Here is a 27757-nt window from a genome sequence, read left to right on the forward strand (position 1 = left end):
AGCCTATTTAGATATGCTTTTCAACAAAGGATATCAAGAGATTGAAGTAAATTGGAAAGTTGTTTAATATAGCATGCTCTTTCTAAACCATAAAAGAAAAAAAATTGGGTTTCACGCCCATTTAAAAGAGCAAATGACTGGAGACAAAATGAGAGAGGGGGTGAAGTAAACAAAAAATAGCTAACAGTATTAACTCAAGCCTTCCTGGGAGAAAGTGAATTTTTGGATGTGTTTTTTTACAGCAAAAGGCAGCAGAATAAATAATATACTGCAATAATGACATACGAATACAAATCTAACTTTACAAATACAATTTTTAGAATACAAATATTTAATTACAAATACAAATTTTTTTTTTTTTTTAAGTACAATTTTGTTTCTTGGAAATACAATATATTTTTTTTTGGGGGGGAAATACAGTATGTGTCAAAACACTGTAAAAAATAGATGCTAGTTCCTATTTTGTTAAAGGACTTGTCACCAGTCTTTTGCCTGGAAACTAGCTGAAGCGTTGCTTTCAATTAAATGTGGAAACATGACTGACAACCCCAGCACATAAGCATCTCAGGCAAACTTTTTAACATTTATCATGTAACATACAACATGGCTTAACACGTGTGAGTATTCTCATTTGTATAATACAACACTATACAGAGGAATATTGATTTTGATGTTTTAATAACATTTTTCATAGCATATGGTCTTCTTCAGTAGGTGACCTACTCAACAGAGGGCCCTGGTGCAAGATTTTTTTGGGGCCCCCCAAAGATAACTCAGTAGAAAGCAAAATTATTAATATACATTCTGCTCAGTATAATGATTTTTAGGATTGATAGACAGATAGATAGATACATCAATAGACAGATGGACCTACAACCTGCACTAATAAAAGTCTCCCCTGTATTAGGATTGTAAACATTCTGCACACACCTATGTATAGACTGGCTGTTATGGGCCCCCTCCAGCTCTCGGGCCCCCCTGGTCTTCTTTCAGAATATAAGTTTTTTTATGTTGTCATTTACCATACAGCATGATTTAACAGTGCTTATTTTGCCTTGTGTTATACCATAATGTACCAAGGATTATTGATTTTGATGTTTTAATTACAGTTTTTATAGCAGCAGGGAAACTCACTGCAGCATGTGGTCTTTTTTCAGAATATACAAGTTTATCTTGTCATTTAGCATACAACATGCTTTACATACCTAAAGTGCTTTTTCTACCTTGTTTTATATAGTAATGTACTTAGGAATATTTGTCTTGATTATTTAATCACAGTTTTCATATTATCCATTACTTGACACAGCTACAGATATTTAATCTTTATTTGATTGTAGCTATTAAATGTAAATGAACCTGTGCATTGATCTAAGCAATCACTGTGTAGTATGTAGTACAGAAGTCTGAGCTCCAGATAAGCACAATTGTACAGCATAGACAATGTATTTTACAGAATAAGCAATGAAATTAAATAATACATTTTTATTAAAACATTTAATTTATTGGGAATTACATTTTGAGTGTAATGTCCCTTTAAATAAATATACACATAAGGGCCAATTTACTAAGCAGGGGATGCTGCCTGCTGCTTATTCCGTGCAAGCCTTCTGGCTCGCCGGAAACAGGAGTTAAGAAGCAGCGGTCTTAAGTCATCCTCCACCTCTGAGGTGGCGGACTGCAATCATCCCGATCACCAGAAATGCTTGTGCAATGTTAAATGCATTTAGCGATGCAGGGTGGACATGATTCACTATAGCGAATTGTGTCCGCTCAGGGGATGATAAATCTACCACTTAGTATGAAAAAACCCCTGCTAAATGCAGTGGGTTGAAAAGCTGCTGCAATGAAAACTATAAATTGACATGCTTAAAATACTTATTCTGCATTGTGTTATGCACATTACACCAATGAATCTTGATTTTAAAGTGTGTTGTATTTTACATAACTACATCAAGACTTCGTATTCTATTCTAAAAGAACATATGCAAAAACATGTAGAAAAACTGCTGCTAGAAAAAATTGTAATTAAAACATCACAATCAATATTTCTGGAAAATTATGTTTTGTGTACCATGTCCCTTTAAGTACAAAATTTAAGTTCCATACATCATTGGTAAAAAAAAATTACAGCACAAGCAAGCAAAATAAATAATTAATTTGTAGTAGAATATGGTTTCATTTTAAAAACCATGACACCCAGCATTTTTCTTTCATGACTCAGACAGAACATCTGATTTTAAACAACTTTCCAATTTGCTTCTATTATCTAAATTGCTTCATTCTCTTAGTATCCTTAACTGAAAAGCATATCTAGGTAGGCCCAGGAGCAGTAATGCATTACTGGGAACTAGCTGCTGATTGGTTGCTGCACAAAAATATCTCTTTCTTCTATAAAGGTAAGACGAGACCACGGATTCATCCTTTACTTGTGGGATATTATCCTTCCCTACAAGAAGTGGCAAAGAGCACCACAGCAGAGCTGTCTATATAGCTCCTCCCTTAGCTCCACCCCCCAGTCATTCTCTTTGCCTACTCTAAGTACTAGGAAGGGTAAAGTGAAAGAGGTGATAAAATATTAGTTTTTAATTCTTCAATCAAGAGTTTGTTATTTTTAAATGGTACCGGTTTGTACTATTTACTCTCAGGCAGCATATGGATGAAGACTGCTGCCTGGAGGATGATGATCTTAGCATTTGTAACTAAGGTCCATTTGCTGTTCCCACAGAAGCTGAGGAGTACAGGAAACTTCAGTGTGAGGAACGGTTTCATGCTATGCAGCAATGAGGTATGTTCAGTCATATTTTTTCTGGAGAGACTGTGTATTTCAGAAAGACTGACATTATACCCAGGAGGGTAAGGGTAAGCAGTAATCCTAGAGCTAAAAAAGGGGCATTACTTAGCTTGCTTATGGGGCCAATTACATATATGGTTGACACTGAATGCAAAATGTTTGTGAGTAAACGTTTTTTTGGATGGGAGTGCTTTAACGTTTTTATGGGCAATAAACGTTTTGGGCAACTTTATTAGGGCACACATGGCTTAAACTTTTGGGTCTTGGAACCCACATGGCTAGTTATAACCGCTCTGGTGCGGTTCTTGGAGGCTCAGGAAACATCGAGTGAGATGGGCGGGGCCTATTTTCACGCCTCAGATGCGCAGTTAGTTTGGCAGCAAGCTCTAACTCCTGAGGGCCCTGGTGTATGTTTTGGGCCAAATTGAAGCTTTTACCCCACACTTTCGATCCCAGAGGGCAGGTAGGGCCACAGCAGGGCTGTGGCAAGGTGCTGAGGGGTCTTTTTCTGGATCTGGGCCTATTTTCGATCCGGTTTGGTAATTAAGGGGTTAATTGTTAAAAAAAAATGTGTGGTGCAATCTTAACTACCTATAGTGGGTCTACATACAAAATTTTGAAAAATTTGGTGCATGTTTAGACTGTTTTGCAGAACGTGTTTGCTTTTTTTCTCTTAAAGGCGCAGTACCGTTTTTTAAGATTGTTATTTTTTTCACTAAATAAAGTGTTTTCATGCTTGTTTGTAGTCATTACTAGCCTGTTCAACATGTCTGACATTGAGGAAAGTCAATGTTCAATATGTTTAGAAGCCATTGTGGAACCTCCACTTAGAATGTGTCCCTCATGCACTGAAAGGTCAATAAATTGTAAAGAACATATTTTAGCTATTAAAAGTATGTCGCAGGATGATTCTCAGTCAGAAGAGAATCAGGTTATGCCATCTAATTCTCCCCAAGTGTCACAACCGTTAACGCCCGCACAAACGACGCCAAGTACTTCTAGTGCGTCTAATTCTTTCACCCTGCAAGATATGTCCGCAGTTATGAATACTACCCTCACTGAGGTTTTATCTAAGCTGCCGGGGTTGCAGGGGAAGCGCAGTAGGTCTGGTGTGAGAACAAACGCTGAGCCCTCTGACGCTTTATTAGCTATATCTGATGTACCCTCACAATGTTCTGAAGTGAGGGATTTGCTGGCTTAGGGAGAGATTTCTGAAAATATGTTCCCTCAGACAGATTCAGATATGACGGCTTTTAAATTTAAACTAGAACACCTCCGCTTATTGCTCAGGGAGGTTTTAGCGACTCTGGATGATTGTGATCCTATTGTAGTTCCAGAGAAATTGTGTAAAATGGACAAATTCCTTGAGGTTCCTGCCTACACTGATGTTTTTCCGTTCCCTAAGAGGTTTTCGGAAATTGTTACTAAGGAGTGGGATAGACCAAGTATTCCGTTCGCTCCCCCTCCTACTGTTAAGAAAATGTTTCCCATATCGGACGCCATGCGGGACTCGTGGCAGACGGTCCCTAAGGTGGAGGGAGCTATTTCTACCCTGGCTAAGCGCACAACTATACCTATTGAGGACAGTTGTGCTTTCAAAGATCCTATGGATAAAAAATTAGAGGGTCTCCTGAAGAAAATATTTGTTCATCAAGGTTTTCTTCTCCAACCTATAGCGTGCATTGTTCCTGTAACTACTGCAGCGTCCTTTTGGTTCGAGGCTCTTCAGGTTGAGACTCCATTAGAAGATATTCTGGATAGAATTAGGGCTCTCAAGCTAGCTAATTCTTTCATTACAGATGCCGCTTTTCAATTGACTAAATTAGCGGCGAAGAATCAGGTTTTGCCATTTTAGCGCGCAGAGCGTTATGGCTTAAATCCTGGTCTGCTGATGTGTCATCAAAGCTTTTAGCTATCCCTTTCAAGGCTAAGACCCTATTCGGGCCTGAACTGAAAGAGATCATTTCAGACATCAGTGGAGGGAATGGCCATGCCCTTCCTCAGGGAAAGACGAATAAGATGAGGACCAAATAAAATAATTTTCGTTCCTTTCGAAACTTCAAAGGTGGTCTCTCTTCCCCTGCCGCAAAGCAGGAGGGGAATCTTGCTCAATCCAAGTCAGTCTGGAGACCTAACCAGACTTGGAACAAGGGTAAACAGGCCAAGAAGCCCGCTGCTGCCACCAAGACAGCATGAAGGGGTAGCTCCCGATCCGGGACCGGATCTAGTAGGTGGCAGATGTTCTCTCTTCGCTCAGGCTTGGGCAAGAGACGTTCAGGACTCCTGGGCTTTAGAAATAGTAACCCAGGGGTATCTTCTAAATTTCAAATATTCTCCCCCAAAGGGGAGATTCCATCTTTCTCAATTGTCTGTAAACCAGACAAAAAGAGAGGCGTTCTTACGCTGTGTAGAAGACCTATATTCCATGGGAGTGATCTGCCCAGTTCCAGAAACAGAACAGGGACAAGGGTTCTACTCCAATCTGTGGTTCCCAAAAAAGAGGGAACTTTCAGACCAATTTTGGATCTCAAGATCCTAAACAAATTCCTCAGAGTCCCATCCTTCAAGATGGAGACCATTCGGACTATTTTGCCAATGATCCAGGAGGGTCAATATATGACCACCGTGGACTTAAAGGATGCGTATCTACACATTCCTATCCACAAAGATCATCACCAGTTTCTCAGGTTTGCCTTTCTGGACAAGCATTACCAGTTTGTGGCTCTTCCCTTCGGGTTGGCCACGGCTCCCAGAATTTTCACAAAGGTGCTAGGGTCCCTTCTGGCGGTTCTAAGGCCGCGGGGCATAGCGGTGGTGCCTTATCTGGACGATATCTTAATCCAGGCGTCAACTTATCAACTAGCCAAGTCTCACACGGACATCGTGTTGGCTTTCCTAAGATCTCACGGGTGGAAGGTGAACGTAAAAAAGAGTTCACTTATCCCTCTCACAAGAGTTCCATTCCTGGGAACTCTGATAGATTCGGTGGACATGAAAATTTTTCTGACGGAGGTCAGGAAATCAAAGATTTTATCCATCTGCCGAGCTCTTCATTCCATTCCTCGGCCGTCAGTGGCTCAGTGTATGGAGGTAATCGGTCTAATGGTAGCGGCAATGGACATAGTTCTGTTTGCTCGCTTGCATCTCAGAACACTGCAACTTTGCATGCTCAAGCAGTGGAATGGGGATTATGCAGATTTATCTCCTCAGATAAATCTGGATCAAGAGACCAGAGACTCTCTTCTTTGGTGGTTGTCACAGGATCATCTGTCCAAAGGAATGTGTTTCCGCAGGCCAGCGTGGGTCATAGTGACGGATGCCAGCCTATTGGGCTGGGGTGCAGTCTGGAATTCCCTGAAAGCACAGGGATTGTGGACTCAGGAGGAGGCTCTCCTCCCGATAAATATTCTAGAACTGAGAGCGATATTCAACGCGCTTCAGGCGTGGCCTCAGCTGGCGTCGGCCAAATTCATAAGATTCCAGTCGGACAATATCACGACTGTAGCATATATCAATCATCAGGGGGGAACAAAGAGTTCTCTTGCGATGATAGAGGTTTACCAAAATAATTCAATGGGCAGAGACTCACTCTTGCCATCTATCAGCAATCTATATCCCAGGAGTGGAGAACTGGGAAGCAGATTTTCTAAGTCGTCAGACTTTTCATCAAGGGGAGTGGGAACTCCATCCGGAGGTGTTTGCACAATTGATTCAGCAATGGGGCACACCAGAATTGGATCTGATGGCATCTCATCAGAACGCCAAACTTCCTTGTTACGGGTCCAGGTCAAGGAATCCTCAGGCAGTACTGATAGATGCCCTAGCAGTACCCTGGTCGTTCAACCTGGCTTATGTATTTCCACCATTTCCTCTCCTTCCTCGTTTGATTGCCAGAATCAAACAGGAGAGAGCTTCGTGATCTTGATAGCACCTGCGTGGCCACGCAGGACTTGGTATGCAGACCTGGTGGACATGTCATCTCTTCCACCATGGACTCTGCCTCTGAGACAGGACCTTCTGACTCAAGGTCCGTTCCAGCATCCAAATCTAGTTTCTCTGCGGCTGACTGCTTGGAGATTGAACGCTTGATTTTATCCAAGTGGGGTTTCTCTGAGTCGGTCATAGATACCTTGATTCAGGCTCGAAAGCCTGTCACTAGGAAAATCATAAGATATGGCGTAAATATCTTTATTGGTGCGAATCCAAAGGCTACTCATGGAGTAAGATCAGGATTCCTAGAATTTTGTCCTTCCTCCAAGAAGGATTGGAGAAGGGGTTATCAGCTAGTTCCTTAAAGGGACAGATATCTGCTTTATCAATTCTACTGCACTAACGTCTTGCAGATGTTCCAGACGTTCAGTCATTCTGTCAGGCTTTAGTTAGAATCAAGCCTGTGTTTAAACCTGTTGCTCCGCCATGGAGTTTGAATTTAGTGCTTAAGGTTCTTCAAGGGGTTCCGTTTGAACCTATGCATTCCATAGATATTAAGCTTCTATCTTGGAAAGTTCTGTTTTTAGTTGCTATCTCTTTGGCTCGAAGAGTTTCTGAATTATCTGCATTGCAATGCGACTCGCCTTATCTTGTTTTCCATGCTGATAAGGTGGTTTTGCGTACCAAACCTGGATTCCTTCCTAAGGTTGTTACTAATAGGAATTTCAATCAGGAAATTGTTGTTCCTTCTCTGTGTCCTAATCCTTCCTCTAAGAAGGAGCGTCTGTTGCACAACTTGGACGTGGTTCGTGCTTTGAAGTTTTACTTGCAAGCAACCAAAGATTTCCGTCAAATGTCTTCTTTGTTTGTTGTCTATTCTGGAAAACGTAGAGGTCAAAAAGCTACGGCTACCTCTCTTTCTTTTTGGCTGAAAAGCATCATCCGTTTGGCATACGAGACTGCTGGACAGCAGCCTCCTGAAAGGATTACAGCTCACTCTGCTAGAGCGGTGACTTCCACATGGGCTTTTAAAAATGATGCTTCTGTTGAACAGATTTGTAAGGCTGCGACTTGGTCTTCGCTTCATACCTTTTCCAAATTTTCCAAATTTGATACTTTCGCTTCTTCGGAGGCTATTTTTGGGAGAAAAGTTCTTCAAGCAGTGGTGCCTTCTGTTTAACCATCCGTCTTGTCCCTCCCGTTCATCCGTGTCCTGTAGCTTTGGTATTGTATCCCACAAGTAAAGGATGAATCCGTGGACTCGTCTTACCTTTATAGAAGAAAACTAAATTTATGCTTACCTGATAAATTGATTTTTTAACTGTCATTTTAAGACAGATTATATTTTTTGATTTAAACTCAGTAACCTCTGCACCTTGTAGTTTCTCCTTTTTCTTCCTGTACCTTCGGTCGAATGACTGGGGGGTGGAGCTAAGGGAGGAGCTATATAGACAGCTCTGCTGTGGTGCTCTTTGCTACTTCCTGTAGGGAAGGATACTATCCCACAAGTAAAGGATGAATCTGTGGACTCGTCTTACCATAGAAGAAATCAATTTATCAGGTAAGCATAAATTTAGTTTTTCATTTGGTTCACCAGATGTATTCAGATAGCTTCCAGTAGTGCATAGCTGCTCCTTCCAAAAAGAATACCAAGAAAATGAAGCAAATTGGATAAAAGAAGGTAATTGGAAAGTTGTTAAAAATCGCATGCTCTATTTGATTAATGAGAAATAAGAAAAAGAAACATGTTGGGTTTCATGTCCCTTTAATTTATAAGGAATTAAAAGATAATGATGCCATTTAAAATAAATATATAAGCTTAGGATGAAAGGGCAAATTAGCCGCTAATATGAAAACTGTTATTAAATCATCAAAATCAATATTGCTTAGTACATTATTGGTCAGATAGTAATAGGACACCACAGTCCTAGAGAGGTGCGCTGGTGTGAGATGAATATAAGCACCGGAAAGTTCAGGCCGCACTCTTGGTATAGCGAGATGATGAGAAAAAATCCTGTTGGAACAGAAGAAAGAGGCGCCACATAGGATAATATTGTCTGCACATAAGACAAAGGAAACACAGAGAGATACCCCCCTAAGGATGGCTACTCACAGAAGCAGCGGCACAACCGGAGTGCCTAGCTGGGCAGTACGGGACCAACAGAGTTGCCCGATAGACTCGAGGTGAAGCCCAGAATCTCAGACGTCAGGTCACGTGGTGAAGGAGACCAATCTCAGCAACTGATGCTCACAATGGAAAGCCAGTCACCAATGGTCTGCAGGATTGTGTACAAAGGGAGGCGTCACAATAGAGCCATATAGGTCAACAAGTAGACACCAAAATATTGTGTATAACGATAAAAGTAGCAGAGCAAGTAGATTAAAAAAGTGTAAACTTTATTTAGTACACTAATAATACAGCAACGCGTTTCTCGGCAAGACAAATGCCGTCTTAGTCCATCCAGCCCTTTGGTTAAGCTCTAACAATGACATCAGGTGAGAATTTTGCATTTTTCGCTTACAAATAATCAGTGGTTTCAGTTTGTGCCATCAGCCATGCAAGATAGAACGACTGTGAAGTGAGTTTTCTCGTGACCGGTTGTCTTCACAAGAACAGTCTTCTGTCCTTTGGTATGAACAAAACGATTTTCAGGCAAATCAAACGTCATGGGTGTTTCATCCATGTTGCCAATCTGACCAAGCTCATAGTTGTGTTGCCGACGAAGTTTAAGAACAAATCTGTGAAAGCTGTCAACTTTTTCCTTGAGATCCTTTGGCAGTTTCTGAGATAGCTTTGTTCTTTGGTGTAACGTTAAATTATGCCGTTCCATAAAGCGTGTACACCATCCTGCTGAAGCTACAAAATTGGTATTAACACCAACCTCACCAGACTTCTTGAGTTTCAATGCTTGGAGACGTTTAGCTGTTCGTGAAATGGCATAGCCGTTATTTCTGTGCTCCATGACCCAATCATATAAAGTTGATTCCAGTTTTGGATATGCAGATGATAACCCTCTGCAGGCCTTCTTAGTCCATGGCATCATTTCTAGTTCTGTTTTCTTGTTACGCCAGTCACGAACTGTACTCTCTGCTATACCAAACTGACGCGCAGTAGCAGAATTATTGGTTGATTCGGTCACTTTGATAACATTTAGCTTAAATGACACATCATATGAAGAGCATTGTCTTTTCGAATTAATTTTTAATGGTTTACAGTAATTACACAAAATTTCAGCAGTCTGTGTACAGTACGGTAATCTGATCTCTGTACCGTAATATCCAAAACTGGAATAAACTTTATATGATATATGCTATAGGTCTCCAAGCATTGAAACTCAAGAAGTCTGGTGAGGTTGGTGTTAATTTTAATTTTGTAGCTTAAGCAGGAAACCAGTCGCGAGAAAACTCACTTCACAGTCGATCTGTCCTGCATGGCTGATGACACAAAACGGAAAACACTGGTTATTTTTAAGTGAAAAACTCTGCAACAGAAATTCGAAATAACCATCTCTCATCGTTAGAGTTCAACCAAAAGGCTGGATGGACAAAGACAGAGTGATATTCTGGCTTGATAATGTTTGGGACATGTTTAGTGCACATCTTAAAGGCAGCATCAAATCAGATGAAATTAAATGTCTTGAATATACCGCGACCCCTCCAATTTGTATCTTATTTTATGTCTCAAAAATCTTGCGTTATACTCGAGTATCTACGGTATTCAAAAAAATAATAATGTAGAATTACATTTGTAATTGTATGTCACAGTTTATGTACAATTATAAAGAATCAGACACATGTGACCTTTTGAAAGCATTATTATTCCATATTTTTCTATATATTTCACCATAACAATACAAGGAATAATTTGATGTTTTCAGTACTGAACAGTTTCACACCTCTGTACTACATTTTTTTTTGGCACTCGTTGAATTTGCACTCCAAATTTAAAAAAAATTCTGACCTTGCTTATCATCAAGCATTCTTATAAAATACAAAAAAATAATCCTTTTTCTATAGTGTAAATACTAGCCAAATAGTAATTATTTCCTAAATATTTCAAACACACATTTTATTTTACTGTTTCTTACACTCTCTGCCTCCTCTGAGATGGTGTATTGAAATCACCACGAACACGTTCGCTTGGGGTGATTGACAGACCCTGTGAGCAAGAGAAGGGGTGGCACTACACACTTAGTTGTGTGTGTAATGATACGTACAGTGTCCGCTGCATGTACGCCATAAAGCCGGACGGACTGGTTCTCAAGTTGAGAACCTTGTCCACAGGGGTCAAATCCTACAAAAAAAGTGTGGGTACTCACCAATAGTTCCACCCCCCCCTCACAATTAATATTGTTTTATATACACACACACACACTGTAGTTATATGTATATAATCTACACTTTTGTTTATGAAAGCAAATTAAATTCAATGAAGGGTTAGATGGTTGCCTTTGGGCCTGAGAATCCTCCTCTGTCACAGAGTCTCACCCACCCGAGGGTTGCAGGTTCGATCCCCGGCCAGGTCCACTCAGCCTTTCATCCTTCCGAGGTCAATTAAATGAGCAGCGCCTTGAGACGCTTACGGGTGATTAGCCGCGCTTTTCAAGTACCCAATACATGCATACATACTTAAGGTGCAATAATCCTATTTCTGCTGAGGGGAGCTAAATAACCCCAGTGCAAGCCACACAGAAATGTAAGCACCATGTGTTACACACATTGGAGGATGATAACACAGCAGACCGCTGAAAAGTCTTACATTTAGTGTATTGTAGGAAGTGTTACTGCTGTCAGGGTGCCAGGAATCAGACTGAGACGAGAAGTGCAAAAATAATCACACCTTTATTAATAGCAAAAAATAATAAAAAGTCCACAAGTCAAATAACAAGGCAGGAATCAAAACCAGAGCTGGTAGTCAGACGAGCCGAGTCAGGAGCCAAAGCGAATAGTCAGACGAGCCGGAATCGGGAACAAGGAAAACAGCAGAGTCAGGAACAAGCCAGGGATCAGGAACCAGGAAGGATGTCAGGCAGCCAGGTAATACACAGGAACTCTCACAAACATTTCTGAGACAACGCAAAGGCAAAGCATACTGAACAGAGGCCCTTTAAATAATAAGTGATGCCATCACAATTCTGAAACTGCATCCTGTCTCACATGGATGATGCACACCAGTCTGGCCATAAAAGGAAGTGCAGGAATTGAGCAGCATCCCCCACAATGCACCATAGTCAGGAAGAGAGGTGAGTAAAATGGCTGCCAGCAGCACATGGCAAACATAACAGGGAAAAAACCCTGACAACTGCCCATTACTAGAGGATCTCACTATCCCTTTAATCAGACTGTGCTCCAGCTCCTCCAACCAGCAGCAGCAGTGTTTTCTGAAGTGTTTCTGTTCTTTGTCCAGAGGGAACTTAGTTCCTCCTGCAAAAATAGTGCACTGCATTCCCAATGCGTTCCGCTCGACTTGACCCCTGCTTGTCCACACCGGCTTTTGTACATGGGGCCCTTTATCTCTATGGTAATGTGTAACTAGGTTTTCATTAATGCACATTTTCCATGCTTTGGATCTTCTCGCCCTCAGGGTGTACTGATATCCTGATTAGGGATGATTAATGAGACTGTTTTAGATCCCTGACTACACACAAATGAGTAAGCTAAAACATTATCTGTATATTTTCCAGAATGCAATGAGAGCGACAATGGAATTCCATGCAGACAAAGCAATTTACCCTCCTGTAAAAGTACATGTCGTTTTAGGCAGTGAGGATTTAACAGTAAAGGTAACTTCATTTTTATTTTTTTATAATTCACATTTAATTGCAGAACAAAACTTCGTTTTTCTTTTTATTGATTATAATATAGAAATATTTACATCTTGTGATATTAATACATTTTAGAAAGAATTGGGATGAAAATTGTCTGAAGTATGTGTACTTTGTGTTACAGATCTGCATAGACATATTTTGTAACATGCAAACCTCTGTTTCATGTATTGTGTGATTCAACAACTTGTCTGTAGGCCTGTACATGCAATTATTTCTAAGATTATAATACCAGTAAGTCTTGTCATTTATAGGAAGAATCTGTACAGTGATTTAAAATTAAGAAAAAAATAATTTGTGTTTTTTTTTCTATATTACAGCTAAGTGATCGAGGTGGTGGGGTACCCCTAAGGAAAATCGATAGATTATTTAATTACACATATTCTACAGCACCTCTCCCACGTGTTGAGACTTCTCGTGCAACACCACTGGTCAGTCAATGTTCTGCTCCTTTTCTAACTGCATTTTATAGAGGTTTTAGCATACTGAATTTACCTTCGCAGTGTAATCTGTTTGTTCAGCAGGGTGCTCCAGGTTTAGCCATGGATACACGATGGGATTAAAAATATCTGTTTGCTTCTAGTTAAACAACATAGCACATTATTATTAAAGTAAATTAGTTTAAAGCGACATGAAACACAGTATTCCTTCTAAATACAGGGAGAGTCCACAGCTGCATGTATTACTTTTGGGAATACAGAACCTGGCCACCAGGAGGAGGCAAAGACACCCCAGCCAAAGGCTTAAATACCTCCCCCACTTCCCTCATCCCCCAGTCATTCTTTGCCTCTCGTCACAGGAGGTTGGCAGAGAAGTGTCGGAAGATTACGGATTAGTTCCTTATGGAGGGTAGTACTCTTCGAGATGGGCCTGGAGTTTTAAGTAGTCTTGTCAGCCTCTCAGTGAGAGCATTGATGAAAGAGTCCAGAGATGTAGGGAGAGTCTTTCCATCTAAAGGGGAGGAGAGTCCACGGCTTCATTCATTACTTATGGGAATTAAGAACCTGGACACCAGGAGGAGGAAAATACACCCCAACCAAAGGCTTAAATACCTCCCCCACTCCCCTCATCCCTCAGTCATTCTTTGCCTTTCGTCACGGGAGGATGTCAGAAAGGAGGTCTCTTATGGAGAGTACTACTCTTCGCTATGGGACGGGAGTTTAAGTAGCCCTAACATGCCTTTCAGTTGAGGGCCTGGGTGAAAGTTAGAGCCCGGAGATGCAGAGAGTGCTCTCATCTGCTACACCATCCTGACTCATATTAACAGCTCCTACAGCAATCAGCGTTGATGAGTTTCGCAGACTGCTTTCTTCTCTCAAGTCCATGTCAGGAGCGATGCTACGACCTGTCACACTTGAAGGGCAGTGTTCCTGTTCCACGGTGTGAATTCTGGTAAGATTGTTTCATTTTTTAATATATTGATAACACAGAAGACAGGGCCACAGTGTGGCGCCTTTTATCTTTATAGAATCAAGGGTTAATATTCCTGGTAAGGGAATTTTTTAACAGGGGGGGTTTATACATGATATTGTTTATTGTGTCATTGCTGCGTTATGTGCAGGATGAGGCTCTGGCAATGTGGTGGAACTGACAGGTTCATTTCCGGGAGTTTTTGAGCGCCCTTTTTTTGGTGCGTTTTCTCCTTTAGGCAGGGGTGGTCCTGTTAGGGTTTCACTTTCGGTCTGATCTGTGACAGAGGAGCCGAAGCGGTTTCTCTAGTCCAGGTCAGAGGAGGTGGTGAGTGCCCCGGCCATTGGCGGTTATAAAGGTGCCTGTTCTAAATTTTGCTAATTAAGATAAAAGCTATAGATGATTCTGACGCGTTGGAGGGTACTCCCTCTTTATCTAAGTCTTTTACCTGTGTTTATTGTGAGGTTCCGGTAGACCAGCCTGCGCAACTATGTTCCACATGCCTTGAAAGAGCTACGACATCTAAAAATAAGAAAATGTCTAATACTACTGAGCCATACACCTCTGAGGGCTCTCCGTCCCGTGAGGTGCGTTCCCTAATTGTGTCCCCTATTCCACATGCAGCGCCCCAGGATCCAACCGTTACCCCTTCGGGGGAGATTTGCTGGCCGCCAGATTTCACAGACCAACTTCAAACGGCAGTCCCTAAAGTGATCCATGCTTTACTACGTTCTGCTAAGCGCAAGCGTAGAGCTTTCCAGAGCGGCCCGACTCTGCGGAGTGGTACGACGATGAGGCCCACTCCGACGCTTCAAAGGGGGTTCCTTCTGGTTCGGAGTCCGTGTTATCTAAACCTCCGGCGGCGGAGGAGCCTGGCTATAGGTTCAGCTTTTTGCTGAAGCAAGTGCTTGTTACTCTGTAGGTTCCGGAGCCAAAGATTCCGGAAGAACCCTCCATTCCTAAGCTGGACAGGGTGTATGAGGACAGGGTGGTGCCCCAGACCTTCCCAGTTCATGTAAAGATGGCAAATATTATAAAGAATGAATGGGAGCGATTACTTTAATCCTTTTCTCCTTCTTCTAATTTAAAAAAGTTTTTCCCCCATTCCGGAGGCCCAGCTTGAGCTGTGGGGAACCATTCCCAAGGTGGATGGGGCTGTCTTCACTCTCGCTAAGCATACGACTATTCCTCTAGAGGATAGCTTGTCGTTCAAGGAGCCCATGTATAAAAAGTTGGAAAACATGTTAAGGAAAATGTTTCAACACACAGGGTTTGTTTTTCAACCGGCAGCAGCCGTCGCCGCCGTTGCCGAGCTGCGTCATATTGGTGTGATTCTCTGTGCGAGATGATTGAGGGCGAGCCATCTTTCGAAGAGGTTCAGGAAAGGTTGTCTAATCTTTCATTTGCGAAGCCAATATGCAGATTATTCGCCTGAACGCTAAGGTGTCAGGTTTTTCCGTTTTGGCACGCAGGGCGCTGTGGCTAAAATCTTGGTCGGCGGACATGACTTCTAAGCTGAGGTTACTGTCCCTGCCTTTTCAAGGTAAGATTTTGTTCGGTCCAGGCCTGGATTATATCCACGGTTACGGGAGGCAAGGGTGCCTTCCTGCCCCAGGATAAGAAGGCTAAGCCTAAGGGTTCTAACTTTCGTCCCTTTCGCACAGACAAGGCCCAACGCCAGCAGCCCGCCGCAAAGGTGGACCCACAGGGACCACTTCAAGTTTCTCAGATTTGCGTTTCTAGACCAACATTTTCAATTTGTGGCCCTCCCCTTCGGTCTGGCGATGGCTCCGAGAATCTTCACAAAGGTTCTGGGGGCACTGCTTGCAGTGGCCAGATCCAGGGGTATTGCGGTGGCGCCCAACCTGGACGACATTCTGGTTCAGGCGGCGTCCTTTCATCTGGCAGAAGTCAACTCAAGGGCTCTGCTTCTGTTACTTCAATCTCACGGTTTGAAGATCAACTCCGGAAAGAGCACCCTGGCTCCCAGCAGCAGGGTGGAGTTTCTGGGCACGATACTAGACTCCGTGTCCATGAACATACTCTTCACAGATCAGCGACGCAGGAAGATTGCGTCCACCTGTCTTGCCCTTCAGTCCTCAAGGAGTCCCTCAGTAGCTCAGTGTATGGAGGTGATTGGGCTCATGGTCTCCAGCATAGACGTCATTCCATTCACAAGATTTCATCTCAGACCTCTTCAACTGTGCATGTTGAGGCAGTGGATCATTCTGATCTGTCACAGCTGATATCCATGGATGCGCGGACTCGGTCTTCCCTCTCTTGGTTTATCCGTCAAGTCCAGTTGTCTATGAGGACATCCTTCTTGAGACCGTCCTGGGAAATTGTGACCACGGACGCAAGTCTGATGGGATGGGGAGCTGTTTGGGGTGCCAGGATGGCACAGGGAAAATGGTCTCGACTGGAGTCTCTACTTCCGATAAATATCCTGTAACTGCGAGCGGTCTACAACGCTCTAAAGGCGCGGGCCCTGTCTGGGGGAAAGAAACTTCATCGGGTTCCAGATGGACAACATTACCTCGGTGGCATACATCAATCACCAGGGGGGTACGAGGAGCTCCCTTGCAATGAGGGAGGTGTCTCGGACTCTGGAGTGGGCGGAGACCCACAGCTGTTTGCTCTCAGCGATCCACATCCCTGGAGTGGACAACTGGGAAGCGGACTTTCTCAGCAGGAAAACATTTCATCCAAGAGAATGGTCTCTTCACCCTGAGGTGTTTGCGGAGATTTGTCTCAGATGGGAGATGCCAGAGATCGATCTCATAGCGTCCCGATTGAATTGCAAACTTCCCCGATACGGATCGAGGTCGAGGGACCCCCAAGCGGAGCTGATAGATGCGTTGGCGGTACCTTGGGAGTTCAGTTTAGTGTACATTTTTCCTCCGTTACCACTTCTACCTCGTATAGTGGCACACATAAAGCAGAAGAGAGCGTTGTCCATTCTGATTGCTCCTTCGTGGCCGCAGAGGACGTGGTTTGCGGATCTGATGTCATCCTCTCCACGGTGGAGGTTACCCTGTTGCAGGGACCTGCTGGAACAGGGTCCCTTTCAACATCAGAATCTAGTTTCTTTGAAGCTGACTGCGTGGAGATTGAACGCTTAGTCAGAGCCAAGAGGTTTTTCTGAAACCGTGATTGATACTCTAGTTCAGGTGAGGAAGCCAGTCACTCGACACATCTACCATAAGGTGTGGAGAGTTGACTTGTCCTGGTGTGAGAGACATGGATATCCTTGGCACAAGGTGAAGGTATCCAGGATTTTGTCCTTTCTCCAAGAGGGTTTGGAGAAGGGTCTTGCAGCTTGTTCCTTGAAGGGACAAATTTCGTCTCTATCAGTGTTGTTGCATAGGAAGCTCGCTGAGTTCCCTGACATTCAATCCTTTGTTCAGGCCCTGTCTAGAATCAAGCCTGTGTTTAGTCAATCTGCTCCCCCGTGGAGCTTGAATTTGGTTCTTAAAGTTTTACAGAGGGCTCCGTTTGAGCTTATGCATTCTCATAAAGATCCTGTCTTGGAAGGTTCTGTTCCGGTTAGCCATTGCATCAGCCCGCAGAGTTTCCGAACTGGCGGCCTTGCAACATGAGCCCCCTTATCTGGTATTTCACGTGGATAAGGCTGTTCTTCGCACTGGCTTGGGATTTCTTCCTAAGGTGGTGTCTGACCGTAACATCAATCAGGAAATAGTTGTTCCTTCTTTGTGTCCTAGCCTTCTTCTTCTAAGGAGAGGCTACTTCATAATCTGGATGTGGTTCATGCCTTGAAGTTCTATCTTCAGGCGACTAAGGATATCAGACAATCTAACTCTCTTTTTGTAGTCTATTCAGGGAAGCGCAGGGGTCAGCGGGCCTTCGCTACTTCTTTGTCTTTTTAGCTGAGGAGCTTGATTCGCCTCGCCTATGAGACGGCGTGACACATGCCCCCTCAGAGGATTATGGCTCATTCCACTAGAGCAGTGGCTTCATATTGGGCCTTCAAAAATTAGGCTTCTATGGAGCAGATTTGTAAGGCGGCTACCTGGTCCTCCTTGCATACTTTCACAAAGTTTTACAAATTTGACGTCTTTGCTTCTGTGGAAGCTGTTTTTAGGAGAAAGGTTCTACAGGCTGTGGTGCCCTCAGTTTAAGGGTCCGCCTTTACCCTCCCGGTTTCATTCAGTGTCCTCTAGAGCTTGGGTATATGTTTCCCATAAGTAATGAATGAAACCTTGGACTCTCCTCCCCTTTAGATGGAAAACATAAATTATGCTTACCTGATAATTTCATTTCCATCGTGGGGAGGAGAGTCCACGGCTCCCGCCTGTATCTCCGGTGGGCGGCCCTAAATGTAATATTTTCTTCTGGCACCATTTATACCCTGATATTTCTCGTACTGTTCCTTGTTCCCTCGGCAGAATGACTGGGGGATGAGGGGAGTGGGGGAGGTATTTAAGCCTTTGGCTGGGGTGTCTTTGCCTCCTCCTGGTGGCTAGGTTCTTAATTCCCATAAGTAATGAATGAAGCCGTGAACTCTCCTTCCTACGGTGGAAATGAAATTATCAGGTAAGCATAATTGATGTTTTCTGCAAAACCATCCCGACTCATATTAACAGCTCCATAAGCAATCAGCGTTGACGAGTTTCGCTGCCTGCTTTTCTGCACTCAAGTCCATGTCAGAAGCGCTGCTACCATATGTCAAACTTGAAATACCGTGTTGCTGTTCCACGGCATAGATTCCGGTAAGATCGTTTCAATTTTTATATGTTTGTAACGTTAGAAGACAGGGTCTCAGTGGGTCTCCTTTATCTTTATGGAATCAAGGGTTAATATCTCCGGAGGGGGATTATTGAACAGTGGGGGCTGTAATCATGTTTGTTATGTGAATTTGACTGCTCTTGTGTAAGTGACGTTTGGGGCTCATAGGCTTTTTTTACGGAACGTACAGGTTATTTTCGAGTTTTATGAACTGGCACGCTTTTCTTAGCGGTAGTGAATCCTGCACGTTGCACCACGTGACCGGGTGTGGTCAAGTTTTTGTTTCCCATTTCCGTATTCCTGAAGGTGCGACTGTGGAGAGGATCCGTTTTTCTCTACCTGTCTGGGTCATAGGAGATGGTGAGTGCCCCAGCCATTGGGGGTGTAAGGTGCCAGTTGTTTTTTGACCATAATCTACTTAGTCGAGTTACGTAGGATTCTGATATGGCAGAGGCGGTTTCCTCTGATTCAGGTTTTGATACCTGTGTTTATTATGAGGAGGCCCGGGTAACCCAGCCCTCTCAATTATTTTCCGTATGCCTCAATAGAGTGTTCTGATCTTCCCATGTTGTAATGTTAGAGACCAATGAGCCATCCGCCTCTGAGGATTCGGCATCCCGTGAGGTGCGTTCCCTAGCATCTTCTGTTCCTATACAGGCAGATGCCCCGCATACTGTTACTCCTTCTCCTGAAGGAGGCCTTTTTCCGCCAGAGGTTACTGCACGGTTTCGCATGGCCATTTCTCTGGCCTTAGTGCATTAGCATCTTCCTGCTACGTGCAAGTGAAGACTTAATCTGTGTAATCCTGCCCAAGGTCCGGCATGTAAGAGGACTTTGGTATCCGATCATTCTTCTGGGGAAACGGTGTCCTCTGAGGCTTCAGAGGTGCTACCTCTAGGGTCGGAGACCCCGGATGCTCCGACGGAGGTGAATTTTGCTTTTAAATTTAGAATAGCTTGCCTGCATGTACTTTAAGTTTTGGCGACGTTGGAGGATCCTATTTCTGATCCGTCAGCTGAATCTCAGTCTGCTGATTCAGATATCGAGCTTGTTTAGATGACTGGAGGGATGGTAATCCTATTCCTTATCGTCTTTCTATTGTTATTCTTTGTTTTTGTATCAGATTTCCAGTTCGGAGCTCTTGAGGAATTGCATCGCATGACGGGCGGGCCCTGTCGGTTTCACTTTCCCTTGGGCTATCTCTTGTGTACGCTTTCCTACTTTCTTTTCTAATCCGGTTAGGATAAGTTTTTATTTTCCTGTTATTTTTTGAGCGTGAGATTATGTTGAAGCTCTTCTTAGGAAGACTTTTCGCTCTGGGATTCTGGTATTAGCGGTTTTTATGTCGCGATTGATGGAATCTTTCGGTGGAAGTTCTAAAAAAAAAAAAGAATAGAAGGTTGTCTCTGGTCGGGGTGTTGTTCCCTCAATATGTCCAAGACTATATTTAAGCTTTGGAGCTTCTATGTTTCTGTTTATTATTCTCAGTTTTCTGGCCCTGCTAGAAATTTAGAATTTTCCGTTTGATCCTTAAACAGATATGTCGTATCCTTCATATCGGGCTGGTCCTGTTTGGGTATAGTTCTCTCTGTTCTTTTGTGGTTTGTTCAAATATGTTGTATCCTGACTAGCAGGCTGGTCCTGTTTGGATACTAATTACCTCTCTTCTTTCTTCTCTCAAGAGGTTATTTTTCGGTCCAGAGGAAGCCCTTCTATCCTGGAGGTCAGGCTGGTCCTGGTTATATCGTCTTGGTTGGGCGTCTGATCTGGATCATATGCAGTCCAAGTGGCCTACAAGTTAATTCCCTGCTTTGCAAAGATGTGCCTTGGAGTTTGAATTTTGCAGTGGCAGTTTTTGTTAGGAACTAAGTTTCGTCTCTCTTGAGGAAGGGAGGACGGGGGACTTTTTGGAGTCCTTTTCCCGGTTCCTTTTCACAGGGGTGTAATTCCCCCTCTATTGGTGCTCCATATGGGTTCTCTTTGGCTTACTATGCTCTCTATGTAGGGCTTATTTCTTCTTCCTCTTGAGGGTCGATATACGGTTCTCTCTTCCCTTTTCAGGGGATGGATATTTTCCTATAATCATGTTGAGGAAATATGGGTCTTAGGGACCGTATTGTTTTCATAACCTCGTTCTAATCCTAGCTTTCTGGGATCTAGGGGTGGGGGGGGTTATACAGTATCCTGTTTCCTTTGGGTTCTGGTGCTCCTATAGTTTGGCGGTTCTGGTTTCTCCATCATTCCATTGTCCTTCCAGTTGGTTTGGGAATGAAGTTCCTGGGGGCAAGCTCTATTGATCCGATGAATAGCTTAACCACCCAGCAACCAGAAGATTGGGATTTTGAACCCAGCAGCAGCTGATTTAGGCTCCAGGGTGGTTCTTGATTCTGTTTGATTTCAGACAGGAATTCTCCTAGGCCTTTGGAGTTAGAATACTCTATAGACTTGCCCTGCTGTTTTCGTTCAGTCCTTCGATGGTACTGTGGTTGGGGATGTTTACAGTCCGATTTTTCAGCTTGGAATGTTGCTATCAATTCCAGATTTCAGAGATTCTGGTTATGCTGCACCGGTCGCCTGTCTGCAGTATATCTTTCCCTATTCCGGGAAATACCTTTGATCTACTGGGGCAGTTTGGCTTATCTCTTCTATGGATGTGGGAGATTGTTTTCAGGGTTTCCTTCTGTTTTCTCTTTGAAGTCTTCTGTCACTCTTTCTACTCGGAGGACCTGGTCTCGGAGTTTTCCAGTCGGGAACTCTGAGAGTTCAGCAGGGGGTCGAGGGACTCTCCTTTGGTGTGTCCTTTGACGGATCTGTACCTTTGGTGAACCCGATCTAGGTTCTCTGGGAGTTCATGCCTATCCTAGTCTTATCCTTAAGGGGATCGTGGTCAGGGATTCTTACGTAGATCTCTGGATCCTTCGGTGCTGGGGAAGTTTATTATTCCTTGTTCCCTTCGACTATATCACATCTCTGGGTTTATTCAGTCTATCAGGGGTGGGCATCAGGGTTCCTGATTGCTCCTTTTTTGTCCTACGACTCATTTTCATGGTTGGTCTTCTCCATTATGGGTGCTCCTTGTTATGGAGTTTGGACAGGGTCTTCACCCTTGGTATTTTGATGTATTGTGAAAGGGGGTTTTCGGAAGGGTGTCGGTACTTTCCTCAGCTTGTAGCTGGTCCCTCGCTTTCCTTTTTGGGTTGACAGCCTCCCCCCCCCGGTTTAGTGGGGGGGTGTTGGTTCTCTATGATTTTATTTTTCTTCTTAAAGTTCTCTCTGGGCCTTCCAGGGTGTCCTGGAGAAAGGGTTATTAGCCAGTTCTTGATAGGACGGCTAGTTCTTAGCCTGAAGGTTAGCCTGGCTGTCTAACAGACTTGCGGTTACGGGTGGTCTCACCTGTCGCTTCTGTCCGGATATGTGGGCTCCTAAACAGATCTAGTTACCTGTTTCTGTCCTTTCTGAGGTCATGAACCTTGGTGTTAATTTCTTTTCGCTATAAAGCGGCCGGCGGTCAGGCAATTGCGTTCAAATTTTGTCCGTCAGGACTTTAAACTTCATGTCTAGGATTACATCGGTTCTTTGTATCGATGCAGCATATGGTCCTTGAATTTGTCTATTCCTTGACCTGTTACGTTTAGCCAGCTGTAGTAGCTTGATGGTTAGCTTAGCTGTCTAGCAAGCGGAAGGTCCACAGTTTGTAACCAGCTGCAGTTACTTGCACCTTGAATGTGTGCTCGCAAGTTTCTGGAATATCTTTCCAGGTTCTAGTATCTCTTGCAGTCGGGTAATCCCCCTTCCTGGGTCTTCTTTCTAAGGAGACTTTTTCTTCGGGTTCTGCAAGGGGCTTCTCTCCATTTTTTGGCTGGGATCGTACTTCGAGGTCCTCTCAGTCTCTTTAGCATATTCTTTGTTTCTGTGTTCTTACTATGGAAGGGTACGGTGTTGGGAGTTTTGGTTCTTCCCCTTGTTGTGTTCAGGGTGGAGTGTTTCTTCGCCTGACCTTATATTCAGCGGGGCTCTCGTCTCCTCAGAGGTTTGTGTGTTTTTTTTGGGGATCAGTGATTTCGTGTGGTTTCTGATGTGGGCTCTTACAGTCCTTATTGTTTGGCAGTTACTTGGTCCTGCTCCTTTTTGGGTCTTTTGTTGCTGTTGAAGCAGTTTTCGGGAGTTGGGAATTTTTTTCAGGCTGTGGTGCAGATGGGCCGGCTTCTTGTTACCCCCCCATTAGCATTCAGTGTCCTCTATAGCTTGGGTATTGTTTTCCTAAAAGTAATGAATGCAGCTGTGGACTCTGCCTGTATCGAAGGAAAGGAAATTATCTGGTAAGTCATAATTTTAGTTTTGTTTTCTTTCATGATTTGGATAGAGTGTACAGTTTTAAACAACTTTATAATTTACTTCTATTATCAAATTTTCTTTGTTCTATTGGTATCTTTTCCTGAAAAGCAGGGACGTAGTTTTGCATTAGAGTTATCCATTAGCAAAAGCACTAAATGGCAGCACTGTCATGTAGTGCTCCAGGCACCTACCTTGGTATCTTTTCAAAAAAGAATTACATGGAATCACAAAACATTTTTTTTGTTTCAAATCCCTTTAATATAAAATACGAAAATATATGAAATGCTACACTGTACTGTATTCTTGCTAGAGAAAGTGTCCCTTTAATAAGCCTCCTATTGCATGTGCTGTTTGCAGGAACAGATTTTCTATTGTTTTTAGAGGATTGGATTTCTTATTTTATAAAGGAAGGATAAATGCATTTTCTTTCAGAGCAACGTGTCAGCACTCGCAATCTGAGCAGCTGTGATTGGGGAATGTAAGTGCATGTGACCTACAGACTTGTCTGAAGATATTTAATCCTTTAATGGGTATTTTCCATGCCAGCAAGGATTGTGGCTAAGCTGTGTCCATGTAATCCTCTGGCGAGGTAGTCCTTGCTTCACTTCCAACATGTATGCTACCCCTATATAGAAAACCAGGGTTGGTTACTCTGCTTTCGATCTAAAGGGGAGGAGAGTCCATGACATCATTCATTACTGTTGGGAATTTAGAACCTGGCCACCAGGAGGAGGCAAAGACACCCCAGCCAAAGGCTTAAATACCTCCCTCATCCCCCAGTCATTCTTTGCCTTTCTTCACAGGAGGATGGCAGAGAAGTCCCGAAGATCGGAGTAGTCTCTTATGGAGGGTAGTACTCTTCGCAATGGGACTGGAGTTTTAAGTAGTCTTGTCCGCTTCTTAATGAGAGCCTGGGCGAAAGTTAGAGTCCGGAGATGCAGGGAGAGTCTTTCTGCGAACCCATCCCAACTCATATTAACAGCTCCACAAGCAATCAGCGTTGACGAGTTTTGCTGCCTGCGTTTTACACTCAAGTCCATGTCAGGAGCGAGGCTACTAACCTGTCACACTTGAAGGGCCGTGTTCCCTTTCCACGGCGTAGATTCTGGTAAGATCATTTAATTTTTTTTACATAATGATAACATGGAAGACAGGGTCACAGTGTGACGCCTTTTATCTTTTAAGAATCAAGGGTTAATATTCCTGGGAAGGGGATTATTGAACAGGGGGGGTTTATACATGATATTGTTTATTGTGTCATTGCTGCGTTATGTGCGAGATGAGGCTCTGGCAATGTGTGGAACTTTCAGGTGACTTACGGGAGTATGGCGCGGCCCTTTTTTGGCACGTTTTGTCCTTAGGCAGGGGGGTTCCTTCCCGCATTACATGTGACTGGGTGTGGCTATATCTTCTTCTGTTGATCAGCGACGCAAGAGACAAAACAGTTTCTGTAGTCCGGGTCATAGGAGGTGGTGAGTGCCCTGGACATTGGAGGTTATAAAGGTACCTATTTATTACGTTAATCTAGTCCTTTAGTATCAGTACAAGCTATGGAGGACTCTGACGCGTTAGAGGGCTCGCCCTCTTTACCTAGGTCTCATTCCTGTGTTTATTGTGAGGAGGTTCTGATAGAACAGCCTGCTCAACTATGTTCCACATGCCTTAATAAAGTTATGACATCTAAGAGCAAACGGATGTCTAGTACTACTGAGCCGTCCACCACTGAGGGGTCCCCGTCCCGTGAGGTGCATTCCCTGCATCCATCTCCTATTGCACATGCAGCGCCCCAGGGTCCAACCATTACTCCTGCGAGAGAGATTCATTGGCTGTCAGATTTTGCGGATCAACTGCAAACGGCAGTATCGAAAGTGATCCATGCCTTACCACGTTCTGCTAAATGTAGGGCATATCATGGCCGCCCGGCCCAGGGGTTGTCTACACTTGTGGAGATTTCTGAGACGTTATACGATGACGAGGCCCACTCCGACTCTTCGGAGAAGGCCCCTTCTGGGTCGGAGTCTGTGTCATCTAAACCTCCGGCTGCGGAGGAGCCTGACTTAAGGTTTAGGATGGAAAATTTGCGCTTTTTGCTGAGACAAGTGCTTGCTACTCTGGAGGTTCCGGAACTGAAACTTCCAGCAGAACCTGCAATTCTTAAGCTTGATAAGGTATATGAGGACAGGATGGTGCCTCAGGCATTCCCGGTTCCTATTAAGATGGCAAATATTATTAAGAATGAATGGGAGCGATTAGGTTCTTCCTTTTCCCCTTCTTCTTCCTTTAAGAAACTGTTCCCCGTCCCGGACTCTCAGCTGGAGCTGTGGGGTACTGTCCCTAAGGTGGATGGTGCTATCTCCACACTCGCGAAGCGGACAACTATTCCCCTAGAGGATAGTTTGTCGTATAGAGAGCCCATGGATAAAAAGTTGGAAAACTGTTCCCCGTCACCGGAGCTGGGAAATTTTGGTGTGAATTCCTGTGTAAAATGGTCGAGGGGGAGACTTCCATCGACGAGATACAGGACAAGATTAAGGCTCCGAAGATCGCCAATTCTTTCATATGTGATGCCAATATGCAGATTATTAGCCTAAACGCTAAGGTGTCAGGTTTTTCTGTTTTAGCTCGCAGGGCTCTGTGGCTAAAGTCTTGGTCTGCGGACATGACCTCTAAGTCGAGGCTGTTGTCCCTGCCTTTTCAAGGAAAGATTCTGTTCGGGCCAGGATTGGATTTGATCATATCCACCATTACGGGAGGCAAGGGAGCTTTCCTACCGCAGGATAACAGATATCTGTGAAGGAAATCACAAAGAGAGAGGGCGCCTCCTAGTGCAACATTGCAAGAGTAGTGATAAAGCAAATCAAATGATGAAATGATACTCACAAAGGGAGCAGCACCAGTGTGCTAATTGATACAAGCTGGGGAATCACAGTGACCCAGCTACACTGATCCTGCAACAGGATGATGGGATCCAGAATATCCAAACGAATAAAGCCTCAGGCTTCCATATAGTACAACAATTTATTAAAATAATTGTTTGTTAAAAACAAGGGATGTATACAATTTCATCCCAATTAGTTAAAACAGGTATTAAAACAGTTGCAACGCGTTTCTCAGCCAGACTGGCTGTTTCCTCAGGCATCAACCGCAGGATAAGAAGGCTAAGCCTAAAGGATCTACTTTTCATCCCTTTCGTGCGGACAAGGCCCAGCGCCAGCACCCCGCCGCGAAAGCGGACCAGTCAAAGGGAACTTGGAAACCGGCTCATTCTTGGAACAAGTCTAAGCAGAGCAAGAAGCCTCCGAGACTAAATCGGCATTAAGGGGCGGTCCCCGACCGGTCTCTGGACCAAGTAGGGGGCAGATTATCTCTCTTCTCAGAAGCATGGTTACAGGACATTCAGGATCTTCGGGTTCTGGACTTTGTCGCCCAGGGCTACAGGATAGGGTTCAGATCCCATCCGCCCAGGGGCAGATTCCTCCTATCAAACCTGTCTTCAAGACCGGAAAAGAGAAAAGCCTTTCTAGAATGTGTGAGAGATCTCTCCTCTCTAGGTGTCATCGTACCAGTACCCCATACAGAAAGGGGTCTACGGTACTTTTCATATCTTTTTGTGGTTCCAAAGAAGGAGGGCACATTCCACCCGATTCTGGACCTAAAGTGTTTAAACAAGTTTCTGAGTGTTCCATTGTTCAAAATGGAAACGATCAGATCTATTCTGCCCCTAGTTCAAGAGGGACAGTTCATGACAATCATAGACTTGAAGGACGCTTACTTTCATGTGCCAATCCACAGGGACCACTTCAAGCTCCTGGGATTTGCGTTTCTGGACCAACACTTCCAGTTTGTGGACCTTCCTTTTGGTCTGGCGACGGCCCCGAGAATCTTCACGAAGGTTCTGGGGACCCTACTTGCGGTGGCCAGAGCCAGACGCATTGCTGTGGCGCCGTATCTAGACGACATCCTAGTCTAGGCACCGTCTCTCAGTCTCGCAGAGGATCATTCGAGGGCTCTACTTCTTTTGCTTCAATCTCACGGTTGGGAGATCAACTCAGGAAAGAGTTCCCAGATTCCCAGCAACAGGGTGGAGTTCCTGGGTACGATAATAGACTCTATGTCCATGAAGATTTTTCTCACAGACCGTCGACACCGGAGGATTGCTTCCTTTTGTCTTGCCCTTCCGTCCCCCTCAACCCCCTCGGTGGCTCAGTGTATTGAGGTGATCGGACTCATGGTTTTTAGCATAGACGTCATTCCATTCACCAGATTCCATCTCAGACCTCTTCAATTGTGCATATTGAGACAGTGGAACTGCGATCATTCAGATCTATCTTAGCAGATATCCATGGATGCTCGGACTCGGATCTCCCTCTTGTGGTGGATCTGTCCGGAGCCACTGTTCCTTCTTGAGGCCGTCCTGGGAGATTGCGACCACGGACGCGAGTCTGGCAGGATGGGGAGCTGTTTGGGTGCCAGGATGGCACAAGGAAAATGCTCCCGGGAGGAGTCTCTCCTTCAGATAAATATTCTTGAACTCCGAGCAATCTACAATGCTCTGAAGGCATGGCCTCTTCTGGGGTCGTTCAGCTTCATCAGATTCCAGACCGACAACATTACCTCAGTGGCTTACATCAACCACCAGGGGGGTACAAGGAGCTCCCTAGCTATGAGGGAGGTGTCTAGGATCTTGGAGTGGGCGGAGTCCCACAGCTGCTTACTCTCA

At 44.1% G+C, this 27757-nt stretch overlaps 1 protein-coding gene across 1 annotated transcript in view; it reads left to right on the forward strand.

Annotated features, from left to right (window-relative positions):
- The window catches only part of PDK1 (pyruvate dehydrogenase kinase 1), a 251531-nt gene that overhangs the window by 167370 nt on the left and 56404 nt on the right, over positions 1–27757 (forward strand). Inside the window, exons 8-9 of the mRNA XM_053698443.1 lie at positions 12406–12504; positions 12867–12977. Coding sequence (XP_053554418.1) covers positions 12406–12504; positions 12867–12977 — 210 coding nt within the window. The remainder of the gene's footprint in view (positions 1–12405; positions 12505–12866; positions 12978–27757) is intronic.

The sequence above is a fragment of the Bombina bombina genome, chromosome 1, assembly GCF_027579735.1.
Source record: "Bombina bombina isolate aBomBom1 chromosome 1, aBomBom1.pri, whole genome shotgun sequence".
Lineage (NCBI taxonomy): Eukaryota > Metazoa > Chordata > Amphibia > Anura > Bombinatoridae > Bombina > Bombina bombina.